This window comes from Plodia interpunctella, chromosome 8 (genome assembly GCF_027563975.2).
Source record: "Plodia interpunctella isolate USDA-ARS_2022_Savannah chromosome 8, ilPloInte3.2, whole genome shotgun sequence".
NCBI classification, from domain to species: domain Eukaryota; kingdom Metazoa; phylum Arthropoda; class Insecta; order Lepidoptera; family Pyralidae; genus Plodia; species Plodia interpunctella.
Window position 1 is genome coordinate 2,975,001 of NC_071301.1, and position 26,556 is coordinate 3,001,556.

At 33.3% G+C, this 26,556-nt stretch overlaps 5 protein-coding genes across 7 annotated transcripts in view; 3 read left to right on the top strand and 2 right to left on the bottom strand.

The window, feature by feature from the left end:
- Positions 1-10,627, bottom strand: part of Dh31 (Diuretic hormone 31) — a 78,322-nt gene extending 67,695 nt beyond the window's left edge. The window contains exon 1 of the mRNA XM_053748350.1: positions 10,498-10,627. The gene's annotated coding sequence lies outside the window, so the exon portion shown is untranslated. The remainder of the gene's footprint in view (positions 1-10,497) is intronic.
- LOC128671671 (uncharacterized) lies at positions 1,219-3,208 on the top strand. The gene is made up of 5 exons (XM_053748347.1): positions 1,219-1,356; positions 1,432-1,476; positions 1,753-1,839; positions 2,310-2,543; positions 3,135-3,208. Exons 1-5 carry the CDS (start codon positions 1,309-1,311, stop codon positions 3,162-3,164), a joined length of 444 nt encoding a protein of 147 aa, XP_053604322.1. The 5' UTR covers positions 1,219-1,308; the 3' UTR covers positions 3,165-3,208.
- On the top strand, positions 6,857-9,386 carry LOC128671669 (general odorant-binding protein 68). Of its 2 annotated transcripts, XM_053748344.1 has the most exons (5): positions 6,857-7,005; positions 7,332-7,406; positions 8,226-8,342; positions 8,662-8,895; positions 9,188-9,386. In XM_053748344.1, exons 1-5 carry the CDS (start codon positions 6,967-6,969, stop codon positions 9,287-9,289), a joined length of 567 nt encoding a protein of 188 aa, XP_053604319.1. In that variant the 5' UTR covers positions 6,857-6,966; the 3' UTR covers positions 9,290-9,386. The 2 variants fall into 2 exon arrangements, with proteins under 2 accessions (XP_053604319.1, XP_053604318.1); XM_053748343.2 differs by lacking the exon at positions 6,857-7,005 and having other exon boundaries at positions 7,125-7,406.
- A 144-nt stretch (positions 10,628-10,771) lies between the features above and the next one.
- Positions 10,772-13,988, top strand: LOC128671670 (uncharacterized). Of its 2 annotated transcripts, none has more exons than XM_053748345.1 (5): positions 10,772-10,940; positions 11,696-11,773; positions 12,416-12,547; positions 13,027-13,260; positions 13,848-13,988. In XM_053748345.1, the coding sequence occupies exons 1-5, from the start codon at positions 10,893-10,895 to the stop codon at positions 13,932-13,934; spliced, it is 579 nt and encodes a 192-aa protein (XP_053604320.1). In that variant the 5' UTR covers positions 10,772-10,892; the 3' UTR covers positions 13,935-13,988. The 2 variants fall into 2 exon arrangements, with proteins under 2 accessions (XP_053604320.1, XP_053604321.1); XM_053748346.1 differs by having other exon boundaries at positions 13,027-13,118; positions 13,848-13,946.
- LOC128671668 (uncharacterized protein) overlaps positions 13,942-26,556 on the bottom strand; it is a 44,956-nt gene continuing 32,341 nt past the window's right edge. The window contains exons 2-4 of the mRNA XM_053748342.2: positions 19,160-19,267; positions 15,365-18,755; positions 13,942-15,119 (exon numbers count right to left, since the gene is read on the bottom strand). Coding sequence (XP_053604317.1) covers positions 14,289-15,119; positions 15,365-18,755; positions 19,160-19,233 — 4,296 coding nt within the window. The 5' untranslated portion in view covers positions 19,234-19,267 and the 3' untranslated portion in view covers positions 13,942-14,288. The remainder of the gene's footprint in view (positions 15,120-15,364; positions 18,756-19,159; positions 19,268-26,556) is intronic.

Sequence of the window (26,556 nt, forward strand, 5' to 3'; positions counted from 1 at the left end):
AATATAATGCTAATTTATAGCTAAGGGTTAGCCTAGACTAGATGCGAATTTTAAAGGCGAAAATATTTTAAACTAAATCCAATATCCTGCTAATTGTATTTTGAACTAGCTTTTACCCGCACCTTTCTTCACGTTTATTTCGTGCGTCCTCTCGTCTATCGATATCTCGGAACATTGTATCGCGATGAAACTACTACTGCAAAAACCGCATCAAACTCCATCTAGTAGTTTTTGCGTGCCCAAAATCCATTCCTGAGTTCGGCGACAGTGTGGCGTTAGCATTATAATCACCTGTGATAATATTACATGCGCCCTCTAGCGGATATATTATCCACTATTTCAAAAATGGTTTGGAGTCCGCGGTTTGCTTTGTTATGCCACTTCCAAACCATCCGCGAACAGTTCGCCAAACTTAGTCGGACTCTCTTTACATTGCTGATTTTTTATTGCGGTAAATAAAAGCACTCATACAAACCGCGCAATGTATGGAGCCTACTTTAAGTTTATACAATATACCCGATATTATCGCCGAACTCAGACAGATGCCGTCGCGAATGAACTTACCTACTTTACGTCGTTTGTATCTATGTGAGCTTATTCAAGGACTAATTAGCAATATACAATCAACCGTAGATAGATACCCTGCATTAGAATCGCCAAGTTCGGCGATCTGTTTGTCTGGACTATTGCCAGCTTTAGAAATGTAAGTTTCTGAGAAAGCAACAAACGATGCTGTTTAGGTTAATTATTTATACAGCTCTTTTCAGCTTGTAGTGTACATAATTATAAATTATATATATAAATTCATCTCAAATACAGAAGAAGGAAAATCTCCAGGAACCCCATTTTTGCAAAATTATTCAGAATTTATAGTACGTAATGACAAGATAAAAATATACGCAATATGAAAACAAGTTAATTATAAAATTGACTGTACAATTGTATTAAAGATTAATGTAAATTTCAATAATATTAATAGAATGGTACCTACTTAGTCGGAAATTTTAAAGCACATTTCGTATTAGGATTCAATCTAAATCTCTCCACAATGTAATTGTTATAATTTTGATATGATTAAAAGTGATTGTATTGAACATGTTAGTAGTAATTCCGGACACATGGAAAAGAAAACAAAAAAATTGCAACGGTAGCTATCAATAACAACTCATTCTATAATCTCCTTAACTATTTCTGAGATTGTTAACCTTTGACATAAAACAATTGATAATATCTTAATTTATATTTACTTTTACATTGGTCGCTCAGTTATTCTCTTGCATTTTTTTACAATACATGGCGAGTGTTTAAATGACAATCATGTTTAAACTACTTTTGTTTGCTTTGCTATTTATTATTGTAAGTACTTTTTTATTTTACTTTCTACGTATGTAATTTCTACATATTACAAAAGGTGTGTTTTTTTACTTTCAGATCACAAATGCTGATCTGGGAGCCAAACGTAAGGATGTTACTTTAGTGAGTCATACCTATCTTGATTTATATCTATGTTTCATTTAAACAATATTCATTTAGAAACAAAAGCTAGATTTGAAAAATAAGAGTATCGTGAAAATAGTCTTCTAAGTGGAACTGAAATACCAATAAAACATACGTTTGTGAAACAAGAAATGTCCAATAAAACAAAATCATGGGACATAGGTATGTGCTCTGTGCATTGACTCTTCATGTAATATTAGTTTGTCTGGTCGTCTTGGCCACAAAAAATCGTAATACCTTTTCCTTTTCTTCCAGAAACCTCTATCGGCGTGTTGTGATATACCAGAATTAGGTGATCCAACGCCGCTTTCCGAATGCTCCAATCCTAAACCTACAGGACCAGTAAGTAAATTAAAAGAATATAGTTAATATACCTGTCAAATCCTTCAAGATTTGGACGTATGATGAACAATCATATCTCGTCATTTGGCGAGGATTTGGTGAAATTTCAAATATAGTTAATATAAAATTTGGATATAATTTTAATCATACCGATCCCTCAATAGAACTAAAAACACTAGATGCATCCAGAAATATAATAAATATTGTACTACTGACTTATCGAATCGATTTTGCTAACTGGTACCAGAATTTATTTAAGTCAACAGAAGCATCAGAAATTACTTTCACGATTCAGGCAATCGTCTCATACACACTTGAGAACTAAACAGTAAGCCAGTGTGCACGTTTCCTCGCGATATTTTCATTCTCCGAAATCTTGTGGTAGTCTAAAAAGTCTATATTTGAGTCGGATTGTTATACAAACTCATGCAGGCAGTACAAGAATTGAAAGATACACATTTCACTTCTAGTGCAACGACATACAATGCGCCTTCGAGAAGTCCGGCTTCCTCAAAAACAAGGATACCCTGGATAAAGAGGCATACAAGAGACACCTCCGGCTGTGGGCTGAGAAGCATGAGGGCTGGACAATAGCGGTCAATAGGGCAATCGAAGACTGCGTGGACAAGGACCTGAGACAATACCTTGACATCCCTTGCAAAGCCTATGACGTTTTTACGTGTACTGGAATATCTTTGCTTAAAGTAAGTAGATTTATTTTATTTTTAAAGTTATACAAAGTTAAATAAAAGTTTTAGCATTTCTTTTTAAATATCTGATTCGCTTACTGAACGACACAAAAAAATTGTATCAAATTAGTTGGCGGCTTTCTTGGAGTTTTATCACAGTGTTAAGTAATTGGCTGCGTCTTTATTGAATTTGTTACATACGTCCAATAAAATATCTTAAAAGTACCTATACTAAATAGCTAAATGAATGCTGGAGTCAGTTTTGTATTATCTTCATCATCAAGCATTTAAGAACGTTGTTCTTGTCGATGGAGCTGCATCAATTTACATTTGTTCTCTGCTTTATTGTTTCATCTTAAAATAGGTACATAAAATATTTTCGGCGAAATATTATCGCCTACATTATTTGGTTAGGTACCTACTAGATTGTAGCGTAGTAAGATTTTGTGAATCTGTTTTCTCTTCTATTTCTTTTCTTTTATTCTTTTGATTGCAGTTTTATAATACAAAATATATGTGACACTTTGTGAACACATTATGTATACACAGATATAAATAGATAAGTGTGGCTTTTTGATTAATTATTTGTATGTATGTTTTTTACAGAAATGCCCGACTCAAGCTTGGAAATGTTGAAAGGATATTGACTGATCTAAGATTAAATGACTAATATGATTTCATTCTTTTTTATTATTATTTTTATTTAATCATACTATTTAAATTAAATGGTCAAAGTAGACATCACAGCGATCACCATTTTTAAAAATTAAACATCAAAATAGTGATCAGTGTCATGATGCCGCAGAGTCCAAGATCTGTATAAAAAAGAAACCTAAAAATATTGCAGATTCGGCTGTTTTTACAATCGACTGCATGTCTGACGTCAAGACTCTTTGGGAATGCTATGGTTGCCTATCAGCTACCAAGGCTATCCGCCTTACATACATAAATATGAAGTTGTCCTATTCAAGGGCTGGACCACACGCCACAAAATGTAAATAAAAAAGAGTGGTTCAAATACACAACCCTGCGGCGCACCAACGTGTCTAACATGCATATTCATTTTCTTTTATTCCACATAACGTGTAAATGCGCATTTTGTCTGTCATAGTTGGTCTGTAAATGCACACATATATATATAATAACGGACATATGTTAGTTCATTGTACTTCGGTAATTGTGCAGTAGCCAAGGCCCCGGCGGCACTTGACACTGATTTGCGAACCGTGGTGATAGGCCTCTTTGAGGACATCCGACCACGCTTCATGATTGTAATTACTTGATGCCACGCTGAATTGATTTCGTCTTGCAACGGAATCTGTTTACGTAATGCTATGGATGTGGAGCAACCAAAACAAATGCCGGCTGGGGGTAGCATTGCATTGACTCATAGGTATCAGAATATATACGAGCATTGACTAGTATCATAGGATACTCGTCAATGCTGGTATATATTCTGATATAGATCTAGTATATAATTTAAAATGAATCGTGGGGTCACTCGAATAAAACACACAGCCAGTGTTTTATGCGAGTGACCCCACGACGGATTGGAACCGTGGATTGGAATTCGCATAGACTCCATTTAAATTGATAATTTGAAACCAGAGAAAATTAGAATTTTCTTGCTGTATCAGTAATCAGTCATAAAAAAGTTCATTATTCAAGTCATAAGAAAATTAATTATTCAAAAATTAACGCAATAATTGACTGATTCACAAACAGCCATTCAGGTCAGTTGACCTTTATTGGATTGGATTTAGAGAATTGTGTTACATTTGTCTTCTTTTTATTATTTTATTATTGTAGTATTTAAACAAAATTCCTTAATATTCGTTGATTTGAGACACTATGAGTCAGAATAATAATTCTTGGCCCTCAAAAAGCCAGTAGAAGCTCTACTCATAAGAATGGATTGTTAGAATATAAACAAACAATTATCCAACGGATCGAATCCTAGATAACGAGTGGCCAACCAATTAGCATATACCTAACCTATGGCAGGTTGAGTACGAAAAGTCGGGCCTTAAAATGCACATTCTAACACGTCCTCTGCCCCTTACATGGAAAAATATGTTGTTTCAGATTGCCTTCTCGGGATGCTCCATTTATTTTTTAACATTTTGTGACAATTTCCCTGCTTTATTACAAAAAACTTATATTTTATAACGATAGTGTCATAGCCGAGGCTGCGTCTTAGCCGAGGGCGCATAGGAATTAATTTTGTCTGCAACGAAAATTTAACATATAATTTCTTTTATTCCAGGCTGATCGCAGCCAGACTGATTATTTTTTTTTACAAAAAATTATAGCGAGTAACACCGTTGCAACCAATAAATGATAATAATATAAATAAATTCATTTCATTTCAGGTAATAATATGAGTTTTATATAAAAACCTAAAACAAATGCCAGTGAAACTTAAACGAGGGCGAGTTGGAATTAGTGTTTAATAGCTGCACCCATTACAAATACTGTGTAAATTGAAGCTATAATAGTTCTACGTCAATTATTGTATGCGGCACAATGTGGAGATATATATCTGATAGTCGACCAAAAGATAAAGAATACAATTTGAAGACACACTGTGATTGCACTCTAAACATTATTAACTAGTTGTTCGCCGCGAACTTACCTCGCGAACACAATATTTTTTTATGAGTTTTTACAAAATTGTGAATATTTCCAAAACGACTTAACCGATTTTGATGTCCCAGGAATTTAAAAATTCTATTGACAGATCCCACATACCTTTTAAATTTCATTAAAATCAGACCAACGGTCCGAAAGTTATCGCGTTTCATGCATACATACATACAAAAAATGTATTTTTGCCCCAAGTCGAATTGTAGACCTCGCTCACTTCGGTCGCTCGGTCAATTAATACTTTATATAAGACTTAACAGAAAAAATGGGAGGAGCGATCGTCCGACAGATAAGACGTCATGATTTTTTTTAGGACGTACCTAGGTATCACGTCTCCTTTGCAAAAATTGCATTTTGACACTTTATCTTTATAACCTTCTGTCTGTACAGGGTAACCTTCTCCCTGTATAGACAGACAGAAGGATACAAAGATTCACCCTGTATAGACAGACAGAAAGATACAAAGATTTTATACTATTTTATACAAAATTAAATACCTAAGTTGTGGAAAATGTATGGATTTGGAGCTGATTTTTGTTTTCGCAATTTCAAGGTTGCTTCCATACGAAAAGTTATTCAGTACCATCGACTGAGCATGTAGATAACATAATGCCAATGTATAAGAAATCACCCTGTATAGACTTCTTTTTATAAAGTTAAATATAAGGATATGTAAGCAGTATCAGAATTACTATAATATATATTACATAATATATGAAGTATCATATTACAATTATTTACTAGGAAAATACCTTTATACGAATTGTAAATATTTACTTTTTAGTGTCAGTTTGGTATGTGTGTCTAAAAACTTATAATTTATGTTGTCTGAAGTGTGTGTCGTGATAGAAGGACAAACATGCAAATAAACCCACTTTCCCAAAGGTCTCCCAATTAGTTAAGTTTTTTTTTATAATTTTACTGATGCCCAATCAGTAAAATTATAAAAAAATCTTGTTGTATTAGTATATAGTTCCTCACGTGTATGAATAGGATAATAATGTGCACATATTATAAGAAATTTTCATGGAATATTACAATACACAGACAGGTACTTATCGTATTTTTAAAGTAAAAGAATTTTAGAAAATGTACTAAAATGGAATGTGATTCAGTTCAGAGAAACGCTGTAATGAGAGAAAGAGATACAATTATATCTCATTTTTCTGAAAACTGTATATTTAAAATGACCAAAGATGAACAAATTTTCTTACAATATATTATTGTTTTTAACGAAATATGTATATCAAACAACCTGTTTGAGAAACTGAATAAAATTATTACTAACAAATACAAAAAGATAAAATTTAGTGGCGTGTTGTTCCGCCCTAGATTAAGACCATTCCATATCCTCCCGTGGATTTCGTACTAGACGACTAAGAGACACATTGCCTTGACAGATGGCAAGGCAAAAACAGTATTTCCAAAGGGTTGACTTCAGGCAGGCGGCCACTCGTAAACGCATAGCCAAATCTTCAAAAACCTAAGGTCATTGTTTATGCCGACCGCAGATTTCGCTGTGTCAGAACCCAGAATGTAACCAGAAACAAGCGAAGATAAGATAAAGAGAGAAAGATATTTATACATACATAAGATATTACAACGATGTCACTATAAAATAATGTTAATAAAAAACTATTTAGTCGAGCAGAGCTCTGACGCCTCTGCAGCTTTTTAATCTGCGGCACCTTGGTGGTTTCCCTTAGAACAATGGTCACGGACGTATTTGCCTATATATAAACATGGCCGCCACGTCACGCCATCACTTCACCCCAGGTCTCCGCCATACATCATGCTTCGCCTTGTTTTCGTAGCCGCCACCGTCCTACAGGTGAATATTTGAAAAATCTAATCTTGAAAACGCAACAAAATGTTTTTTGACTTTTAGAAATTCATGTTACACGTGCCAAAGCTATGTCACGTGTGAAATAAATGCTCGTGTGTCAATAAAACAAAATTGTGCTCATGACTATGCGTTTTAAAGTACAATAAAAGAAATTGAAACAGAAACACTGGCTGAAATATTTTAATATAATTTTAATAACAATTTTACTTTTTTTCATTATGATGTTTGGACAACCGTATCCCTCTTCAATTGTATCTTCGTTAATAATTACATGGACCACAATAGTGACAATTGTAATTATGTTATTTCAGACAATATCATCTCAACGACCACCTTCGTTTCATCCTAACATCCCAGAGCAATGCCGTCGTCCACCACAAGAGAGCGTAAGGTCTATTTTTATTACAACAGAATAAACTGGATTGCAACTGAACGTTGATAGTTCCGGCACTTTTAGGCGTTGTGGTTACAAGTTTATAAAAGTTTGTGTTGTCTAGAGAATAGCAACGTTTGTTGGTTTATTGGTGTAGCTTCGATCTAAGAATCAAACTATTTTCACGTCATATCAAAATAGTCTGTCGATCGAGGTTCAGCTGCGATCTTGCCGAAATTATTAGCGCAGCACAGATTGGGTCTATTTATTTAATTGCAATATTTTTTAATCTTTGATTGATATTTTTTAATGAAAGTTTGTGTCATTATAAAGGCTTATACATTCTAATCAATCGTTTATAAAATTTCAGTATAAAGTAAGTATATCACCAAATTTATTTTATGTTACTGTATAATATGTCGTCTCTTAGATATGTATATAAATTAGCCCATAATACACTAAGGCGAATCAAATAGTAACAAAGGCATAACACTTAATAAATTTAAAAAATATTTAAATAAAATCAAAATAATTCGGCAGTCTCATAAAAAAATAAACATAGGCATTTTGTTACCTTCCTCCCTCACTGTGTTAAATGTATGCCTATGTTATACAATATATGAAATTACTTACTAATTAGAATTAACCAGCCATACATTGAAATTAACCAGCGCAGTTGACAGCCTAACAACATTTTAAGATTCGATGACATAAATAAAATTGTTGTTATAGATTGAGTATAAGGGACACGTCCAGGCTAAAGTAAGGAAACAATAATGAAGAAAGCGATACATCATAAGATGAATATGGCAATTTGATTACATGTTCACAGGGAAATCCAGATGAATGCTGCAAAATTCCACCAATCTTCCCAGAAGAACACTTTAAAGAATGTGGCTTCGAGAAGTCAGGAAAAAATCACCCGCCAATTTTGCGGGGTCCTCCAGACGTAAGTATATGTTACGGCTAAACCTCGAAGTGCGGCAACACTTAGGTGTAGCCGGCTAAACCTAAGTTTAGCCGGTTTGAGTTACCATTCCCGCTAGACCTGTTAGGTGCAGCCAGTCTCAATCGGTTGCATCTATATGTAGCTTGCTTATCTGTGACTACATCTACCTAGTTTTAACCATTATCATCCCAGCCAAGTCGTCGGTTATGTAGTCATGTAGTAAATTTTGTCGGTTAGATTTGGTGCAGTTAAATGTCCTTCTTAGGTTCTTCATTTCTCGCTATATTTTAAACATAATTATATATAATAACATTTTCAGTGTTCAAAGCAGCTGTGCATACTCAGAAAGAATGGTCTATTAAATGATGAAGATAAAATAAATTCCGATGAAGCGAAAGATTTTCTGGACAAGTGGGGGGACAGTAACACTGATCTGAAAGCTGCGATCGAAGTCGCGAAGGAAAACTGTTTGGACAAAGAACATCTCCCAGGACCCCCTCACGTTTGTGAGGAAAATAAATTATTCTTGTGTATCAAAGCGACATTATTTAATGTAAGTATATCAGAGTAATATAAAGTTTGAATGACGCTCTCTACTGCTATATTAATCATCAGTACAATAAGTTATAATATGTAGTGTAGTAATATATAACGTGCCTCGTCATTTTAGTCTACCCAAAAGTAAAAAGTTCCTTAAAAAATTTGGGGTCCAGTCATTTGATATAAACTCATTTCGCAAAATAATAATTCCCAAACGAGTATTATTAGCAATTATATTTACCTCAAATCAATAACAGTTTATCAATGAAAGTTTTAAAAATAATATATATTATATTAATTCACAGCAATGTCCCGATTCACCAGCGTGGGTCAAAACCAGTGCCTGCTCGAAGTTAAAAGATCACATGGAAGATTGCGCACCATTCTTTGCACCACCCAAGAAATAACAACGATATACATTACCAATTATTTCCGATATCAACATAACATTATACAATACATATTACAACATAGTTTTATTGGCAATAAAATTATTTATTACGATATACGGTTTATTTCTTAGACAGTTTCTTCATACCTGCGTTTTTAGTCATGTCAGTGCCATCAGAGAATGATTGGATGGATTAATGTTACTTATTAAAACGATATTTAATTAGATGGATTTAAAAAATATTAGATTAACACAATTACAATAAATCTGGGTGGGTATTGTCAGCTCTTCGAGGTTCGACCGTAAAAAATATGTATATCAAAATGCATACACCGGCAGCGCTCGAATCGCGACTGACAAATCCATACTTCCATACTACTAAAAGGCTGTTTTTACATTTATACTGTCTGTCACGCTTTCATGGCTAAACTGTGCTGATTTGATGAACTTTGGAATTGAAACATATGTTACCGTAGACGGAGGAATATTATATAACTATAGGAATATTATCTAAAATTAATTGGCTGCGAATAAATTTTCGGGACACTTTAAGGTATTCAATCAATGTTCGTACTTATGTACTTTTTATTCCAAAATTCCCGCATGAATAGATTCCCGGGGCGCAGCTATAGATCATTCAATGTCATTCAACATTGTATTATCTAATTGATTACAGCAGTTTCCTCATTACAGTCATTGAATTGCATTACTGGTGTCATTGTCCAGAGAATTAATTAACAATGGATTATGCAAACCACGACCTATGAATCCAATCAGCAAAAACTAAGTTTAGGCAGAAAGATTGTTCAGCAAAAATATTGTGTTATCATAGATTACTGCCTATGTTAAACGTTATTCGTTTGCCTACTTTCTAGTAGGCAAACGGGATAGCCAATTGCTGGTGAGCAAACACCACAGTTCATATCGTGTTTTTATACGAGACGACCTCGGTGGCGCAGTGGTAAAGTTCTTGCCACTGAACCGAGAGGTCCCGGGTTCGATCCCCGGTCGGGTCATGATGGAAAATGATCTTTTTCTGATTGGCCCGGGTCTTGGATGTTTATCTATATATGTATTTGTTATAAAATATAGTATCGTTGAGTTAGTATCCCATAACACAAGTCTCGAACTTACTTTGGGGCTAGCTCAATCTGTGTGATTTGTCCTAATATATTTATTTATTTATTATTATATACTTCTGAGCAAGCAAACAGGCATACGTACCTGACCTGAAGTGGTTACAACAGCCTATGGACGCCTACAACACCAGGGTCGATCACACCACTTTACCGTTTGGTCTAATTTCAGCATGATTTTTGAAAAAACTTAATGCATTTTATTTTTTGCGTGTAATTATTGAACGTTAGGTAGACGTGGGTACATTATCTCAAAACTATGCTAATATGAGACGATGTTTGCTTCCTAATATTTTATAAACACGGATAAAGAAACCATAATAAGTGAATATGTTGCATAAATCTTTGTAGCTGAACTTAAATCATACTAAGTAACATACCGCTTAAATAGGTACACTTTTCGCAATTATAATTTAGTCTTTGAAAACGTGCAAAACCCATTTTGTTTTGTGGTTTTTGTTAAACTTTAATTTCAATCCAAAAATGAATGTGTGGTTACGTTTCTTTCTGTTAGTTTCGGCAGTATCTTACGTAAGTAACTTTAATTGTAAAAGTTGTCAATCATTATCATTTCATTACATAGTATAAAACAAAATCGCTTCCCACTATCCCTATGTATAGATCTCTTAAACTACGCAACGGATTTTGATGCGGATTCTCTTAACACATAGCATGATTCTGGAGGAAGGTTTAGGTGTATCATTTATTATAGTTTTGTCCGAGACGAAGATGGAATGGGTCGCTAGTTTGATTATATAACAAATAAATATAAAAACAAATATTTACAATTTTATATCAGAAAAATGTAGTCATCTATATATACAATTTGACTATTCAGTAGTTTTAGAGATGTGCGAGGCAGAAAATAATTGGCTGATTTATATATAAAAAAATATTGGATATATATTTTGTTTATTTACTTTTTAAAATGTAGTGCTAGTCAGCATAAGTTGATTGGGTTATCAACGCAGACATTTTCTAGAAACTACTTTGGCAAGTGAGTTTAATATTAAAGGAAGGAGTTTTGGAAAAATTATACAAAATTTATTTATAGGCATACCACTACATTACATAGTCACAATAGTGTATCCCGCCGCATATGTCTGTGTGTTTCTAAGCTTTCTTTTTTTAACACGACACACGATAGATTTTGATGCAGTTCACTAATATTTAGACAATTTATTATCAAGATTTATACATACAAATCAGCAAGACAGCACGCAGATCGCTAGTAAAATATATGAAATGACGATGCGTATTACTAATAATAATATGTTATTATCCAGATCAACACGGATGTTCCTGTAGTGGTGGATGATGAACCTCGTAAACCTGATAGATGCCACGGTAATATCAACATGCTGGTAAGTACAGTTACATTCATACGGAAGGTATTGCCCGAATACCTGAAATAAACGATAAAGTCAGAGACGAATTGTAAACAAATGTATGTAAACTAGATAAAATATTTATACAATGTACAGCTTTGATCCCAATGTAATTATTAATAAAACTATATACTTAAATTTTGTATCAATTTCTAATAGTCATTATCACAAAATTATAGACAATTAATATTTTTATTATTAAGTAATATTTTTATAGACATGTTTCCGGTGAAGGAAAAGTGGTTGACTATTAATGATTAGTGTGTATGCGACTAGATAGCGATAGATTGTACAAGTAAAAGATTGTGTCACAAGCATGTAAAATCTAAAACAGAAGAGGACCACACCAGGGCTACTATGAAGAAAAAAGGCAAACGACAGATTGTAATGGAAGACGCTGAAAGTGGCCTATGTGTCCCATGACACGCTGGGCAAGACTCCAGGCATATGGCTTAATAAAAAAATCTAAAACATACACTTAACAAGAAAAAGCATTACAGTTCTTGCCACGCACCAACCACAGAATTAATAACCTTATGACGTCCAACGCATTATATCCATATTTTCTTTGGTCTTCTTTATTTTTCCATTCAAAGAATTATAATTCTTCTATTCTAGAATGAGCAATGCTGCCTATTACCACCGTTCTTCGCTCGCGACGTGGCCCAGAAGTGTGGTGGGCACTTCTCGGTCATAAACAACGATGTAAAGAATAATATCACTTATCGGAGAAGACATTTGATTGAAGGGGTAAGTAATATCTATCATATGCACTGATCTACAACGGAATACCGAAATTTCATCGGTTTTATCTCGTTTCCTTGAGATCAATTTATACAGGATAAATCTAAAATTTTCTGATGATGATAATTTAGATTTATGATTAATATTCTTCACTATATATATAGTATAAAATAAGTCGCTTCTCGCTATCTGTGCGCCACTTCCTATGTATGCTTAGATCTTTAAAACTACGCAACGGATTTTGATGCGGTTCGAAAGGTTTTCGTTTCGATTCCTAAGGAAAGTTTAGGTATATATATTATAATTTGTTATTGTTTTACCCGAGTGAAGCCGGGACGGACCGCTAGTATAATTGAGAGCCAGATAGATTAGTCTAATTTAATAATTTAAATTTATTTTAACTTTTGAAATAAATTTAAAAAGTTAAAATAAAACTTTCCTTATCATTAAGAGACACTCAACAGCCGCTTACCTTAATTTTTCAGTGCGAATCTTGGACATGCATAGTGACACAGTACAAATTTGTCACCAAAGAGGGTGACTTTGACGATGAGAAATATTATGCCCATTTGGACAGGTGGGTGGAACTCAATCCCGACTTTGCTGAAGTTATGGCCAGAGTGAAAGCTGTATGTAAAGAAATAACGGAGCCATATTTTCCATTGGAGTTATGCCAAATGACAAAACTTCATTTTTGTATAAGACGCTCTATTGAGGTGGTATGTATTTATTTAGAATACGTATAGCAAATGAATGAACAAAAGTTCAGATTTCGTTAATATAGATCAAATTTGATAAAAAAGTAGACCTAAAAATGCAGGTAAAGAAATAAATCCGAAAGTATGTAATTTATAGCGCAAATTTTGTGATTTCACTATAAAATCGAAACTACTACTACTGGTACTTCCCATTGACCTAGAATGATGAGAATTGGGAAGAAAGTAAAATTAATAATAGTACAGATAAAGAGAAAAACGCTAAAGATGATAATAATGTTAGCAAGAAAAAAAAACTTATTTATATGTGCCAAATTTTGCTATTTCAGTGGAAAAATGCGGGGTATTTCCTGTAGACTCAGATTGATGAAGTTAGATATAAAGTTAGAACTAATAATACAGATAAAGCTAAATATCTGAGTATAAGTAAATATTTTTTTTGATTTAAAAAGAAATGGGATTTTCTAGTACAAATTTCTGCTGTTAGTACAGAAAAATATTTATTATTATATATAAATATTAATTATTTTTATTATTTTTAAATATTTTATTTTTATTTCTATGATAACCCTACATAATTATGATTTCAGGACTGTCCGGTAGTGAGGAACACTGAAATATGTCTAAAACAGAAGGAATTTTTTGATGAGTGTCGAGAATATTATTTCAGGAAATGAAAAAATATTTGTTTTACAGAAAACATCAATTTATTCTAAGATTCTATAGTGGAGAAGACGACAATGTTTCCCAAACAAACTACCTACGAACTATCTTATTACCTACGCAGACATTCAATGATGATTTATATCATTTTGTACACACACATTTTGATATGAAATTAAGATATGGTTACGTGGCACATTCGGCACTCTTTTTACCGAATGTAACTGTACCGATATTCTTAAAATTAATACTGTCACGTAAACGCTCATTGATCAACACATTCATCTATATCACACGCGCCAGTATATTCCTTATCACTTTCCTTTTAGGAATTAATTACACTAAATTAACAGTCTTTTTACGATAATTCAAGGCAATAGTCGTGGATTGTACCGTCCGACATACAGGATCATGCCGGAGGGATTGTGCCTCACAAAGTATAGGAACGGTCGGTCGAATTTTAATCGAGCCGGTTGGGCATTTCTGGATGGTAATCGAGCTTGCCGAGGCCTTAGATGTAAAGGCAAATGCATGGCGTCTCCGACATCGTGGGGATCGTGGAACGCCCTCTGGTAATCCCTGGGCTCGTCCCAATCATGGGCCCATCGTGACGATCGCCGTCTCGCTGCTGGTTCCAAGCTCTCAGGATATTCCTCCACGTGGTGCTGCTCCGCTACCATACCTTCCCCACAAGTTACAAATGTGGTAGACTGAATCATGTCCGACAAGTAAAGATCTTTAGACGGCCCAATAAGTCCACCCAAATCAGCATGCTCTTGATCGAATAAATCTTTCAATCCCATTGCTCGTAATGTGGACGAAACGTTGAATACGGATTTGTGAGAAAATCTTGGAATCTGAAGTTCTAAGCCCATTCGAGGAAGTAGTGTGCGCAGTAAACGATTCCAAGCAGGTGCAGATGGATTAGCATTTAATATTCGTTTCTCTAGAGCCTCTAGATCCGCAGAATGAACGACGTTGCCTTGTTGACCTGGCATGAGGAATAATGTGCTGACGATGGAGTTGGTGTTCCCTAATGCGGCAGCAGTAGCGTCGAGGATCGGGTCGTATCCAGCCAGGAAATTGTTTCTGTACACTACAGCTGGCACGGGCACCAATCGCCTTTGCCGAACATTTGGTGATACAACGAAATACATTTCTCCGTCTCTGCCTTCAACCGACGATCCTGAACAATCCGTCTGAAATGAGAAAGATAAAGATATCAATAAATATTGTTATTTTTTTATTGTAATTTATTTATTTATTTTACATGTGATGAAAATGGTAATAATATTAAAAACTTAATGTGGGATTTTATAATAATATTTCAATCTATAAATTGTGTGTCCAACCTAATAACGAACTACTCGTACAGATAATAATAATATTTTAATTATTAATTGACCAATTTTAACCTTTCTAAAAAATAAACAATATATATTACCTCAAAAATATTTGCAGAAAACGCTGCCAATGGAGGTTCCATATTTATTGTGCTTGATTTTATATATTCAGACATTTTTCCAAAAGTGTATCTTTTCACAAGCAAGTTTGTCCGTCTTCTTATCTTATCTCCAATCAAATTGAAATCAATCTCATCAACGTGTCCATTATAAAATTGTTGTGCTCGGTTTTTATAAAAACTCAAAACTTTCCCCTTATTTTTATCAATGTAAAGTTCTCTTATGAAGGCAGATACGCTAATACCTGTTTCTTGAGAAGTTAAAATAGAATCTGATATATTTTTTAATGTGAAATGAGGATTAAAAGTCACCATGTCATCAAGTTTCAATACTTCATTCATTTCTCCTGATGTAGCACCTCTCGCTCCCATAAATATCATGGCTAACATTGATGTTATAGAATATGGCGATAGAACAAAACTTCTTCTCTTATCTATATTTTCAATGATCACATTCCAATATCTGAACGCTAATTCGTTACATAATTCTATAAACTGTGCAATATCTTCTCCCAAATCTTTAGAAGTAACTTCAAGTCCTTGATTTTCCTTTGAAAGTTCTAGTACTATATCTTTATTACCACTATTATCCGCAGAATTCTCTTTAATTTTATCTTTTGGAATATCATTGGTTTTAGGAGGAATAACCGTTGAAATGAGTTTCCACGAATTATTACGCTCTGCAGCAAATTCTTTATCATCAATATTAACTTTTTGAATTTTCTTTTTAAAATCATCTATTTTAGGTTGAAATTCAGGTAATTTTATCTTCTCCTTGTTCAGTTTATTGATGGTATCGGCCGTATCAAACTTGTTTCGAATAGGTGCATTAGTAACATGTGTAGTAGTTTCAATTTTATCTGCAGTTGTAGAAGAATGGGTAATAAAATTTGCTTTTGATGGTGATTCAGTTGTTTGTGTGTAGTTATTGACTACATTTTCGTTAATCTTATTTTCTATTATAGATATATTATCATTTTGTGTCTTATTGAAATTGCTAACTTTTTCTAAACTCAAAATTGCGGGTATGAGCAAAGAAGAGACATTTTTTTCATTTATCGCTGAAATTTGAGCATTTTCTTGCTTCCTGGATATATTTTTGTCTTGCAAAATATTGGTATCTTGAAGCCTGGTAGTAACTATAGTTTTATTTTCGATATCTTTATTTGGTTTATCGATTTCTTGAGTAATTGAAATGTCAGACTTATTATCTGATAAATGATTCTCTTTTTCAGATTTCAATATTACACTACTTGTAGAAGAAATATTTGGTACATCTGTACTAGTTTCAGACTTGGTTATTATTTTAATATTTTCTGTAGAAGTTCTTTCTGAAGTTTCAATTGTTTGAGGACTATTATCCACAACTTGGGACATTATATCACTCATGGATTCTGATAAAAATGGATCAGTCGAATTTTTTTCAGAAACTGTTGATGTGGTTGATTCAAATTGATTTGTAATATTCTTGTTGAAATTTGCATCTTTTATTATTATTTCTTCTGTGTCGTTCTTCATGTTGGATGTATGAGGATCTAAAGTTGAAATTTTAATAAAATTGAGGTCATTATTATTAGTTGCATTATTTAAAGGCTGTTCATTAGTATTATTAGACGAATCACCAGGAATATCAATTTCAAAATTTTCTTTGCTTTCTAAACCAATACTATTAGTTTTTGTGATATCCAGTAAATTACTCGAAGTAGGAATAGGTCGATAGTGGTTTCCGAGATCTGATGCAATTTGGCTAATACTTTGAGCCACGTCAAATAATGGAATGATGGGTTCGTTTTCAACGTCTTCTGCATTTGTTTTTTCAGTTACATATTGCTGCATAGAAACCTTTTCACTCGATAAAAATTCTGTGGAAGAAATTGTTGTTGATGGCGATACGGATTGGGTAGTTATTGTGGTTGAATTTGATTTTTCTCTGTCAATTTCATCATTTGGCTTTTGTGTAGAAGGTAAAATAAAGATGAAGTTACTGGTAGGTGGTGTTGAATAAATAAAATGAGGTAGCAATTTCGTCTCAGTTATAGATGTTGGATAATCTGTAGATACTAATGAGACTTTAGTAGTGCTATCAGTTGTTTCCACTGGTGTTGTATAACGAGATGTACTTTTTTCTGTTACATATCCTAAAGTAGATACAGGGAGAAATGTACTAATTTTCTCATATTGTATTAGACTTGGTTCAGTTGTTGACGGTTCAGAATGCACTTGATTTGATTTAACAATATCTTCCGTTATTTTTTGTGTCGTAATTGGTTTAACAGTCTTAGATGTCGGTTTTGAAGATAAAGTAGTAGTAATCGGTGTAGCAGTAGTCGTAGTTGTTGTTTTTAATGTAGTAGATGTAGTTTTAGGAAGAGCAGTGGTTAAAGTCGGCTTATTCTTAGTTGTTGTAGCTAGTTTCTTAGTAGAAGTTATGATTGTGGTTGGTTTTGATCTTATTCCGCTTGGTATATTTGTCGTAGTTTGCACTCTTGTGGTACTTGATACTCTAGGAGTACTTGTTATGGTAGATGCTCTTGTTGTGCTTGGCGCTTTAGTAGTAGATGATGTTACCCGCACTGGTGGTGTTTTTGTTGTTGTAGAAGAAGTAGTTATTGGCCTTGTAAATGTTGTCAGCTTTTTAGTAGTCATTGGTCTTCTCGTTGTTGTTGTTGTACTGGTAGTTGTAGATCTTTGAGTAATCGGTTTAGGTGTGATAGTAGTAGTAGTTGTTATAATTGTGGCTGCTTCTATTTTATTTATTTTTTCTGTTATTGGAACAGACTTTAACTCTTCTTCTGTTACTGTACTACTTGTAATAATATTATTATTTGCTTCCTTGCTCAAATAACTTTCGTCCACATTATTTGTGTGATCTAATACAATTGTTTCAGTTTCTGGTGTAGTAAATGTACCTGTATTTTGTATTTTGTCTGGACCAATATCAACACCTGTGTTACCAAATATTGATGGCAATATTAAACTCCATGAGTCTGAAACATCTGGTGTATCAAGTGTAGGTTGAAAATGTGGTTTATTTTTGTGTGCTTCCATTTGTGCTTTGAGTACATTTTGAACATTAGTAACGACATTGTGAACTTTAGTGTAAGGTGGTTGACTGAAGTTAAAGGCAATAGTCGGCTGGTTTTCATTGGCGAAAGTAACCAAGCCTTCTGCTTCTTCACCTGCTGCGACTATGGCTTGGATTTCTTCCAAAGTCATGAGTCTCTTAACGAGTTCGCCAGATTCATCAAAGGTATAGAATTCGTATCGGTCTGGTGTGAGTAAGTTCACTGGACTTCCAACGGTAGCTGGCAGGCTTGATGGTCTCGGTAACTCGTTTCCGACGGCGTCCGCGACATATGGCAATTTGGTACCCCTGAAACATGAAATTAAAAATATTGACTTTCCATGTAACTATAACATTATAAATAAATAAATATATTTGGACAAATCACAAAGATTGAGCTAGCCCCAAAGTAAGTTCGAGACTTGTGTTATGGGATACTAACTCAACGATACTATATTTTATATCAAATACATAATAGATAAATATCCAAGACCCGGATCAATCAGAAAAAGATCATTTTCCGGGATCATTTAAAGATCGGGTCGTCAAATATAATTAATTAAATATAATTGTATCCTTCTCGAGACAGAAAACTGAAATGATTGGTGCTATCAACAAAAGACAGACATCAATATTTGAATCCGAAGCGATTTTTCATTGATTCCAGGCATAGGAAAAAATAATAATGCTTTTACGACATAGGTTTGGCTTACCTTTCTTCATTTCCATTAGTCTGATTGGCCAGTACGCAGGCGGCGACGAGTAACACACACAACGGGGCACGCATCCTGCCCTCCCATGCACTCCTAGTACACCTGGAACTGGAAATAGAAGAAATGTTAGCTATGCATCATTAAAAAAATACTAGTTATAAAGACTGGCATTTTCATGGAAGAGCAGACGATGTGATAATTGAATTGTATGAATGAAGTGTTTATTCACTGAAACATTACATAAATATGTTAAACATAAATAGATAATTGTATAACCTTACATGTTCCGCCAGGAGTGTGGCATGTAAATATTATTAGGTAATTGTAACTTTTGAAATTATATGTATTTAGCATGATCTGATGTTCGTATTGAGTAAATATTTGGTTTCTGCAAAAGCATAGTATTGCCAATATTATTATGGTGAATGATGTACCTACATTTTCCAATAAATTGTATTAATTTCCATCCAATTTATCGTAAATGACCAATTTATTTAAACTGCCTTAACTATCTCCAATTTATATCATCGTAAAATTGAAAATATGCAAAATATTAGGTGTGTAACTAAAATCGTATCCAACTGTAAACAAAAAGAAAACTGTTAAGCGAAATAAACCAGTTGAACTAGTGGAGCCACGGTCATTGTCGCATCAACTAGAACTACTAGTTTCTTATCGTACTCATGGGCTCGATCGATGCTTTTTGTTCAGTTTATAACTCTGGCTTTGTTACCGATACAACTATAACTCTGGCACAAATAAAGAGTTGTACAATATTGTTCGGTTCGAAAGCTTCAAGATTCATTTCTTTGACCTCTTAATGCGAAATGCGCGGTTCCGTTGTGTTTGACAAGTGGTTTGCCGACAAAATCTGGGACACCTGATGCCAACCGAGATGTATATGGAGGTCAGTCAACTTCGATGTGATTTATGAGTTATGTAAGGCAGTAAATAACGCAGCAGATCGCATTGACCATAACGACACTGTTGCAAGAAATAGAATGAACGGTGGCCGGTAATATATCAAGTCGACACCTTAAAATGGACCGTTACAATTACGCGTTCCAGAAAAACATTTTTACAGATTATGGTATAGAATACATTTATTGCTTTAGTTGACATGATTATAAGATATTCACCTTTGCTCTGTGGGCTTTTGTTATTTATGTAAACTTTGTTATAAACCTAAGTCGCAAATAGTTTGTGCAAAAAATTGATGATATTTTTAGATGGAGGCGTGTGATTCCGCCCTAGAATAAGACCAATCCATATCCTCTCGTGGATGTCGAACGAGGCGAATAAGACTAAGCCTAGCAACAATAGCATTGTCAAGAAAGGTTGACATCAGGCCGGCGGCCGGTTGTAAAATTACAGCCGAATATTAAATTAAATTTAAGATTTAAAATTTTAATTTTTTTTTACCGACCCCGGGCTTCGCGGCTTCACAATACCGAACGCAAGCGATAACATGCAGAGATGAGAGAATGATGATGTTTTTAGACAAAGTATATGCTGGTGGAAAACGGTTTGAAACATAACTTACTATAGGTAAAGGCGGGAGGGATTGATGCGGAGAAAATAATAAATAAGTAGTTCCAAACCGCGCCTTTGGTAAATTGAAGGCACTATCGAAGCGAAGTGCAAATTAAACCGTCAATCCCACAGAAGGTGTAAATTAATGTTTTGTTTATACTTTCTTTGAGCGGTTCCCCGAGGCGTGGGTACGTAACGGTGTATAATACAAAGTTCTCATTCCACACAAACCCGCAGAAAGTTTGCTTGTGGATTAAATTGCAGCAGTGAGGAAAACAAAAGACGACTATGATCGTGGAAATGAGTCCAGTGGTCATATCTATCATAAGAGTGGAACGTTTTTTTATAATAAAAGTATCAATTACCTAAGGGTGCGAGGCGCTTTTTAATCATAAAAAGTGAGCTTGGGTAATTGATATTTTTTTAACCAAATTTGATGCTAATTTTAATACAAAAGATCAATTTAGTGTGTGTTGCATCGAAATTTTTATTGAAAAGACACGTTAATGTTAACGGCAAAGTTGACTAGTACTAGCCACTCTTAGCCTTCAATATAACATGAAGATTCATTTAGAGAAGGTCTTTTATTCAATTTAGAAGCAATGACATTATATCTGAAAAAACAATAAACAACCACTCACTCAATAAAGCTCACTAAGTCCTGTTTCGACATTAGAACCTGCATCTTTCCTATTATTTATCATCTATGTCACAACTCTGTTAGGAACTTCACTATTGATTAGTAGTACAAGCTGACTGTCTAGTGTACACAAACTTGACATTTCTGGGCTAGGAAGCTGTATGAATTGGTGTTTGAGAACAACTGTCCAACATTGTTTAACCTGTTTAAATATGTTAGTTTAGTTTCGTGAGTTCATTGAACTGAGTAGATATTTTGTTCTTTTATTCTGTATCGATTCTTCATATTTTTATTTTCTCCACACAGCAATTTCAAAATGGTTTAGATTACCTTTATGGATAAGGTTTTTAGTCAAAATGAAATCATTTATTCAGAATATATTTTATAGGTACTGTTTCATGTTAAATTTTGAAATGATATTATTTAATTATTATAATATAACTATTATCAATATCATGCCAGAAGACCTTTGCTATATTCCTTTTTATATTATAGGTAAAATTCAAATTCAAAATTCTTTGTTCAGTTTATGATGATATACGTCACTTACTGATATCAAAATCAAAATACGTCAGGTAGGCTCAGAACATTACAAGAGACGGCAAAGAAATGTATAGTCATTTACATTTCTAAATATCTTAGGATACTAGAACCGATCTAGATTATCGAAGCCGGAGCAGAACTGTGCTAAAAACTTTTATTTTTGCTGTTTAGTATTCAGAGAATATTTTGCTTTTAAAGTTCTGATACAAAAATGGGTTACTTCAAGCAATATTTGTATAACAAAATTGCAGAATGAAATCAAGATCGAGTTTTATTTTAGAAACCTGATAATTTTACTGTAAATAAATAGTGTGTTCTTGTATAATATATTTAGACATGGGTTTTGTTTATCAATACTAATTAGCTATAACTTCAATATTAGAATCAATTTATACATTTCGTCTTGTAGTAAATAAATGAATGGACAAATCAAAATCAAATCATTTATTCAGAAATTAGGTCTTCACAGGCACTTTGAGAAAGTGCCTGTGAAGACCTAATTTCTGAATTCCGTCATATTCTAAATTAAATTATGTTTACTAAAGCTACAAACTACTAGCATTATATATATAATAATGCTCTAAATATGTTATCAAGTTACATATTTCATAATATACAAAACCCTCTGATTAATCTATAGCAGCTTCTAGCAATATCTAGATGCCAAGTTACGATATCATTATTTAACACCCCTCCATTAATTGTCTGTAGTAATTGTCTACATATCGATGTACATGTGATGTATTGCTTTCACTACAACTAACACAAATGGAATAGCATTCTATTCATTCCATATGCAAACAATAGTCTGTTAGTACAGTGTGTCTATGGGACCCTCAAGATTAGATCCAAAAGCAAAAATTCCAATTGAACCTTATTTACACTGCCCATTCGACCTTCAAAATATCTTCTTCTCGTATCTTTCTAGAAAATCTCTTTTATTTTTCCATTCAAATTTATTTTTTCTGATGATGTTTAATGCCATTCTCCCAATTTACTCATTTTATCCAAATTTGAAACAATTAGAAATTGTAAAGAATTAATGTACTATTACTACCAGACGGAGTAGCTAAGAGTTTTGCAGAGAAATATGAGACTGAAACAATAGAAAATATGTTACGCCATACAGCGAAGCATAAAGCTACACAAATTAATGACAGCAAACTTATCCAGTAATAATGTAAATAGCATTGTCTCGTAAACAAGGTATAGCACTAAGAAATGCTGAGAAAAACTCTCGCGTTACAAAGCAGGGTAAGCCGTATCGGGTCTCACAAAAGATAACAGTAAACAGTCTATTATTAACCGATGATAACCGGTAATAACCGGTAATTACTGAGACAAACAAACTTGACACTTGTATAGCGTTACCGCAATCGCACGCTCTGGCGATCGGTAACAATCATGCAACCGTTAGATTCTTCATGTCATGATAGGTTTGCAGTTGGTACGCACATTTTATATTTTTGTCAACATAGTTGTTTAATTTTTTTTTTACCTATTATATACATACCTATTATGTATATGATTTAATTTTGAGCGGCAATCGTTTTTGCAATATGCTTACAAATAATTTTCATAATTCATTTTTAAGTTTGTTCAACAACGATGCATTTTGTAATTCACTTTATATACTGTCAAGTTAAATGTCAATATATTTAGCCTGAACTGTAAAATTTAATTCTAATTAAATTGAACACATTTTGAAACCTACATGGCAGTTTTCCACATCACCTTGGAAATCTGAGCTGAAACACTTATTAAAACAAAAAGGCTGTTGTCTATAATATACTGTACAAGAGACATCAGTGTAATATGTTTTGTACTTGAATGTATTGTTGTGACTATTGTTAGGCAAACCAAACTAATGAATTAAAAAAAAAACAATCTTAGTTTAATCTGAACAATCTTTTAATCTTTCAATCAATAAACTTACGGCAAAAATATTTTTGTCAATAGTGTGCGCGGTTTATGATCTTAGCGCCATATGATCGACGAGACAGACGCGAGTAATGACATTGACTCGAGATGATGTAACGGAGAAGTAGACCAAAACCTTTCCACATGGCTGGCTGTTAGATAATTAGTAATAATAACAGATACTAAGAAGTTGTAATACTATCTCCGGCAGTTCATTTTACTTTGACTGAATTTTACTAATGGCAACATTTTTCTTAAATGGTAACATAATTCTGTCTGATATAAATATAATATAAGTGAAGAAAATTGAAACTTGTTGAACGTATAATGTTTTTCATGATATCTACTTTCTAGTCCTGTGTAAATAACTAATATTATAAATGCGGAAGTTTGTGAAGATGCATGTGTATACTTAAGTGTGTATGTTTGTTATTATTTCAGGAAAAAAGTACACTATGTGTTATTCCAGGTCATTATCTACCCGTTGGTACACGGGTAGATTGTGACCTGGAATAACACATAGTGTACTTTTTATCGCGAAATTCCTACGGTAGCAAAGTCCCGGGCGCAGTTAGTACTGTATAAATACGCAAGTTAAAGAAGGGTTGCCTCGGGGCAAATTATGTGATATTCTTGCACCTAATCATAACTTGTGCTCAACGTTGTTACAAACAAAAATAAAACTAAAAACCATGATACTACAGTGCATATTTCTTCGGGGTTTCAAAGCTCAAACTTAGTTTTATCTAAGTTCAACTTGGAGTAACTTCGCAACTTCGACAGAGAGATAATGAACAGTTCCGTTCAAAATATTGTTTTTATTCCTGCTTATATATTTCATATTCACCTGAATTTGCGAATACCTAACTACAGTTACATATCATATTCTAGGATAAGATATCTGTCTAGATAATCCTTTATATGAAATATATTATATATATAGATTAACCTTTATCTAGGGTAAATTATTTCATGAAAGACGTAGAAAAATAAATGGGTAGGTAACATTCCTTTAAAATTAGAACGTGAATTGTTCAATTGTAATTTTTCGTTGGAGTTAGCCATAATGTAGGTACCTACTTAAATTACAATTTTGGAAACAAGAGTTAAGCGTTGGTGAGTTTGTATGTTAGAAGCGGGTAATATCCGAAACTACCGAACCGATTTTACAAATTCTTCCACCATTAGAAAGGTACATTATCCAAGATTGCTATAGGCTATATTTTATCTACAAATTCCCACGGGAGCGAAGCCCCTGGCAACATATAGTACTAGATCTAGAACTAATGTCCTACTCAATAAAATCATTCATAAGAAAAAACTTACTTTAAAATAACAATATAAATGACAGAATTTCACTAACATTGTTTTTCCCTTTTTTGTGGCAATCTAACTTCTATAATAAAGCAATAACATTTAATTGGTATTCAAACAAAAACATAAATATAATGTTATTTAAAAAAAGAAATGTACGTGTAATATGGAATTTGCTCTCACGTTTCATATAAGTAAAAAACTTAAAAAAACTTTTTAACTGGCTACATGGCTACTGGCTTTTTAACAGGCCTACATTTTTTTTTATTTGTAATAAAAAAGCGTAGTACCGCTACCGCGTCGTACCGCTAACAAAGACGTCAAAGTTGATTTAAATAAAAAAAATTGTCTTTTCTATAAATTTCGAAGCAGTTTTTGCTGTAGGCAATCTTTAAATTCGTCGTCTTTTACTATGCTGACCCAGGGAAAGGAAGAAAAAATAAAAACGTGTTATTTTTTTTTTTTTTTTTAACAAAAAAACTTATATACAACAGACGTACTGTTGTATATAAGTTTTTTGTTATTTTAGTAAGTTATGATATTTTGTGAAAAAAAAAAGATCTCTTCCGTTTATCTCATCTTAAATCTGTACATTTTTGGAGGCTATAAAACTTTCAATGTCAATGTCACACGTATCAATGGAAGTCATTGAAAGTGAACTGATATGCCGTTAGCTTAAAAAAATAAAATTATAGAAATAGCGCTATCTACAAATAGTTACAATGGGGAATTTAAAATTTATGTTTATTTGCTTTACATAATGCATTCTAGTAATATAAATAACGAGAAATCAATTTACTTCTCAGAATATTTTAAATAGGTATGCAAATTTGCTAACACGACTACTCATATTTCGTATGATTTTTTTTGTACTTACTTGGTAGGAACAAAATGGATTTCATTCAAAAACACACGGGTGCAGTTAGTAAATTATGAAAAAAATGAATATAAACTTCTAGGCTTCTACACTTTCGTTATTTTGTGTTTATGTAAACAAAGGTCGACGAACTATAGACGCGGCAATTCCAACTTATTTCGCGGAAAAAAACATAATTACTTATCGCTCTGTCGCATTTACTCCGTTTAAACGTAATTTAACCGTAAGACTAGATTAAAAAAAAAAACACAAATTATCACAATATGCCCAGTACATACATTGAATAAAAAAAAATTAACCAAAAGAAATAAAAAAAATTGAAATTAGAACGAAAAATTTCGACTTTCCATACACACAGCTGATCAGCCAATTTGTATGGGAGACCAAAAAATTTATATGATTTTTTGACATCGGTTTATTTGGATATCGACTCAGTTCATCATCCGGATTTGTTCACATAATTTGTGCAGTGTTTAAAAAAATACCCTGTATGCTCGCCATCACCCATAACCAGCTACTAGTAATAAAAGTCCACTCGTCTATAAATAAGGTTACATAATATTTATTTAA

What these genes read in the sequence shown, in the direction of transcription:
- LOC128671669 (XM_053748343.2), top strand. Translation starts at nt 7,239, where the DNA reads ATGATGTTTGGACAACCGTATCCCTCTTCAATTGTATCTTCGTTAATA. An exon ending in GTCGTCCACCACAAGAGAGC is followed by an intron (nt 7,407 to 8,225) that starts GTAAGGTCTATT and finishes ACATGTTCACAG; the next exon opens with GGAAATCCAGATGAATGCTG. An exon ending in TCAAAGCGACATTATTTAAT is followed by an intron (nt 8,896 to 9,187) that starts GTAAGTATATCA and finishes ATTAATTCACAG; the next exon opens with CAATGTCCCGATTCACCAGC.
- LOC128671671 (XM_053748347.1), top strand. Translation starts at nt 1,309, where the DNA reads ATGACAATCATGTTTAAACTACTTTTGTTTGCTTTGCTATTTATTATT. An exon ending in TTGCTTTGCTATTTATTATT is followed by an intron (nt 1,357 to 1,431) that starts GTAAGTACTTTT and finishes TTTTACTTTCAG; the next exon opens with ATCACAAATGCTGATCTGGG. An exon ending in ATCCTAAACCTACAGGACCA is followed by an intron (nt 1,840 to 2,309) that starts GTAAGTAAATTA and finishes TTTCACTTCTAG; the next exon opens with TGCAACGACATACAATGCGC.
- LOC128671670 (XM_053748345.1), top strand. Translation starts at nt 10,893, where the DNA reads ATGAATGTGTGGTTACGTTTCTTTCTGTTAGTTTCGGCAGTATCTTAC. An exon ending in TAGTTTCGGCAGTATCTTAC is followed by an intron (nt 10,941 to 11,695) that starts GTAAGTAACTTT and finishes GTTATTATCCAG; the next exon opens with ATCAACACGGATGTTCCTGT. An exon ending in TAAGACGCTCTATTGAGGTG is followed by an intron (nt 13,261 to 13,847) that starts GTATGTATTTAT and finishes TTATGATTTCAG; the next exon opens with GACTGTCCGGTAGTGAGGAA.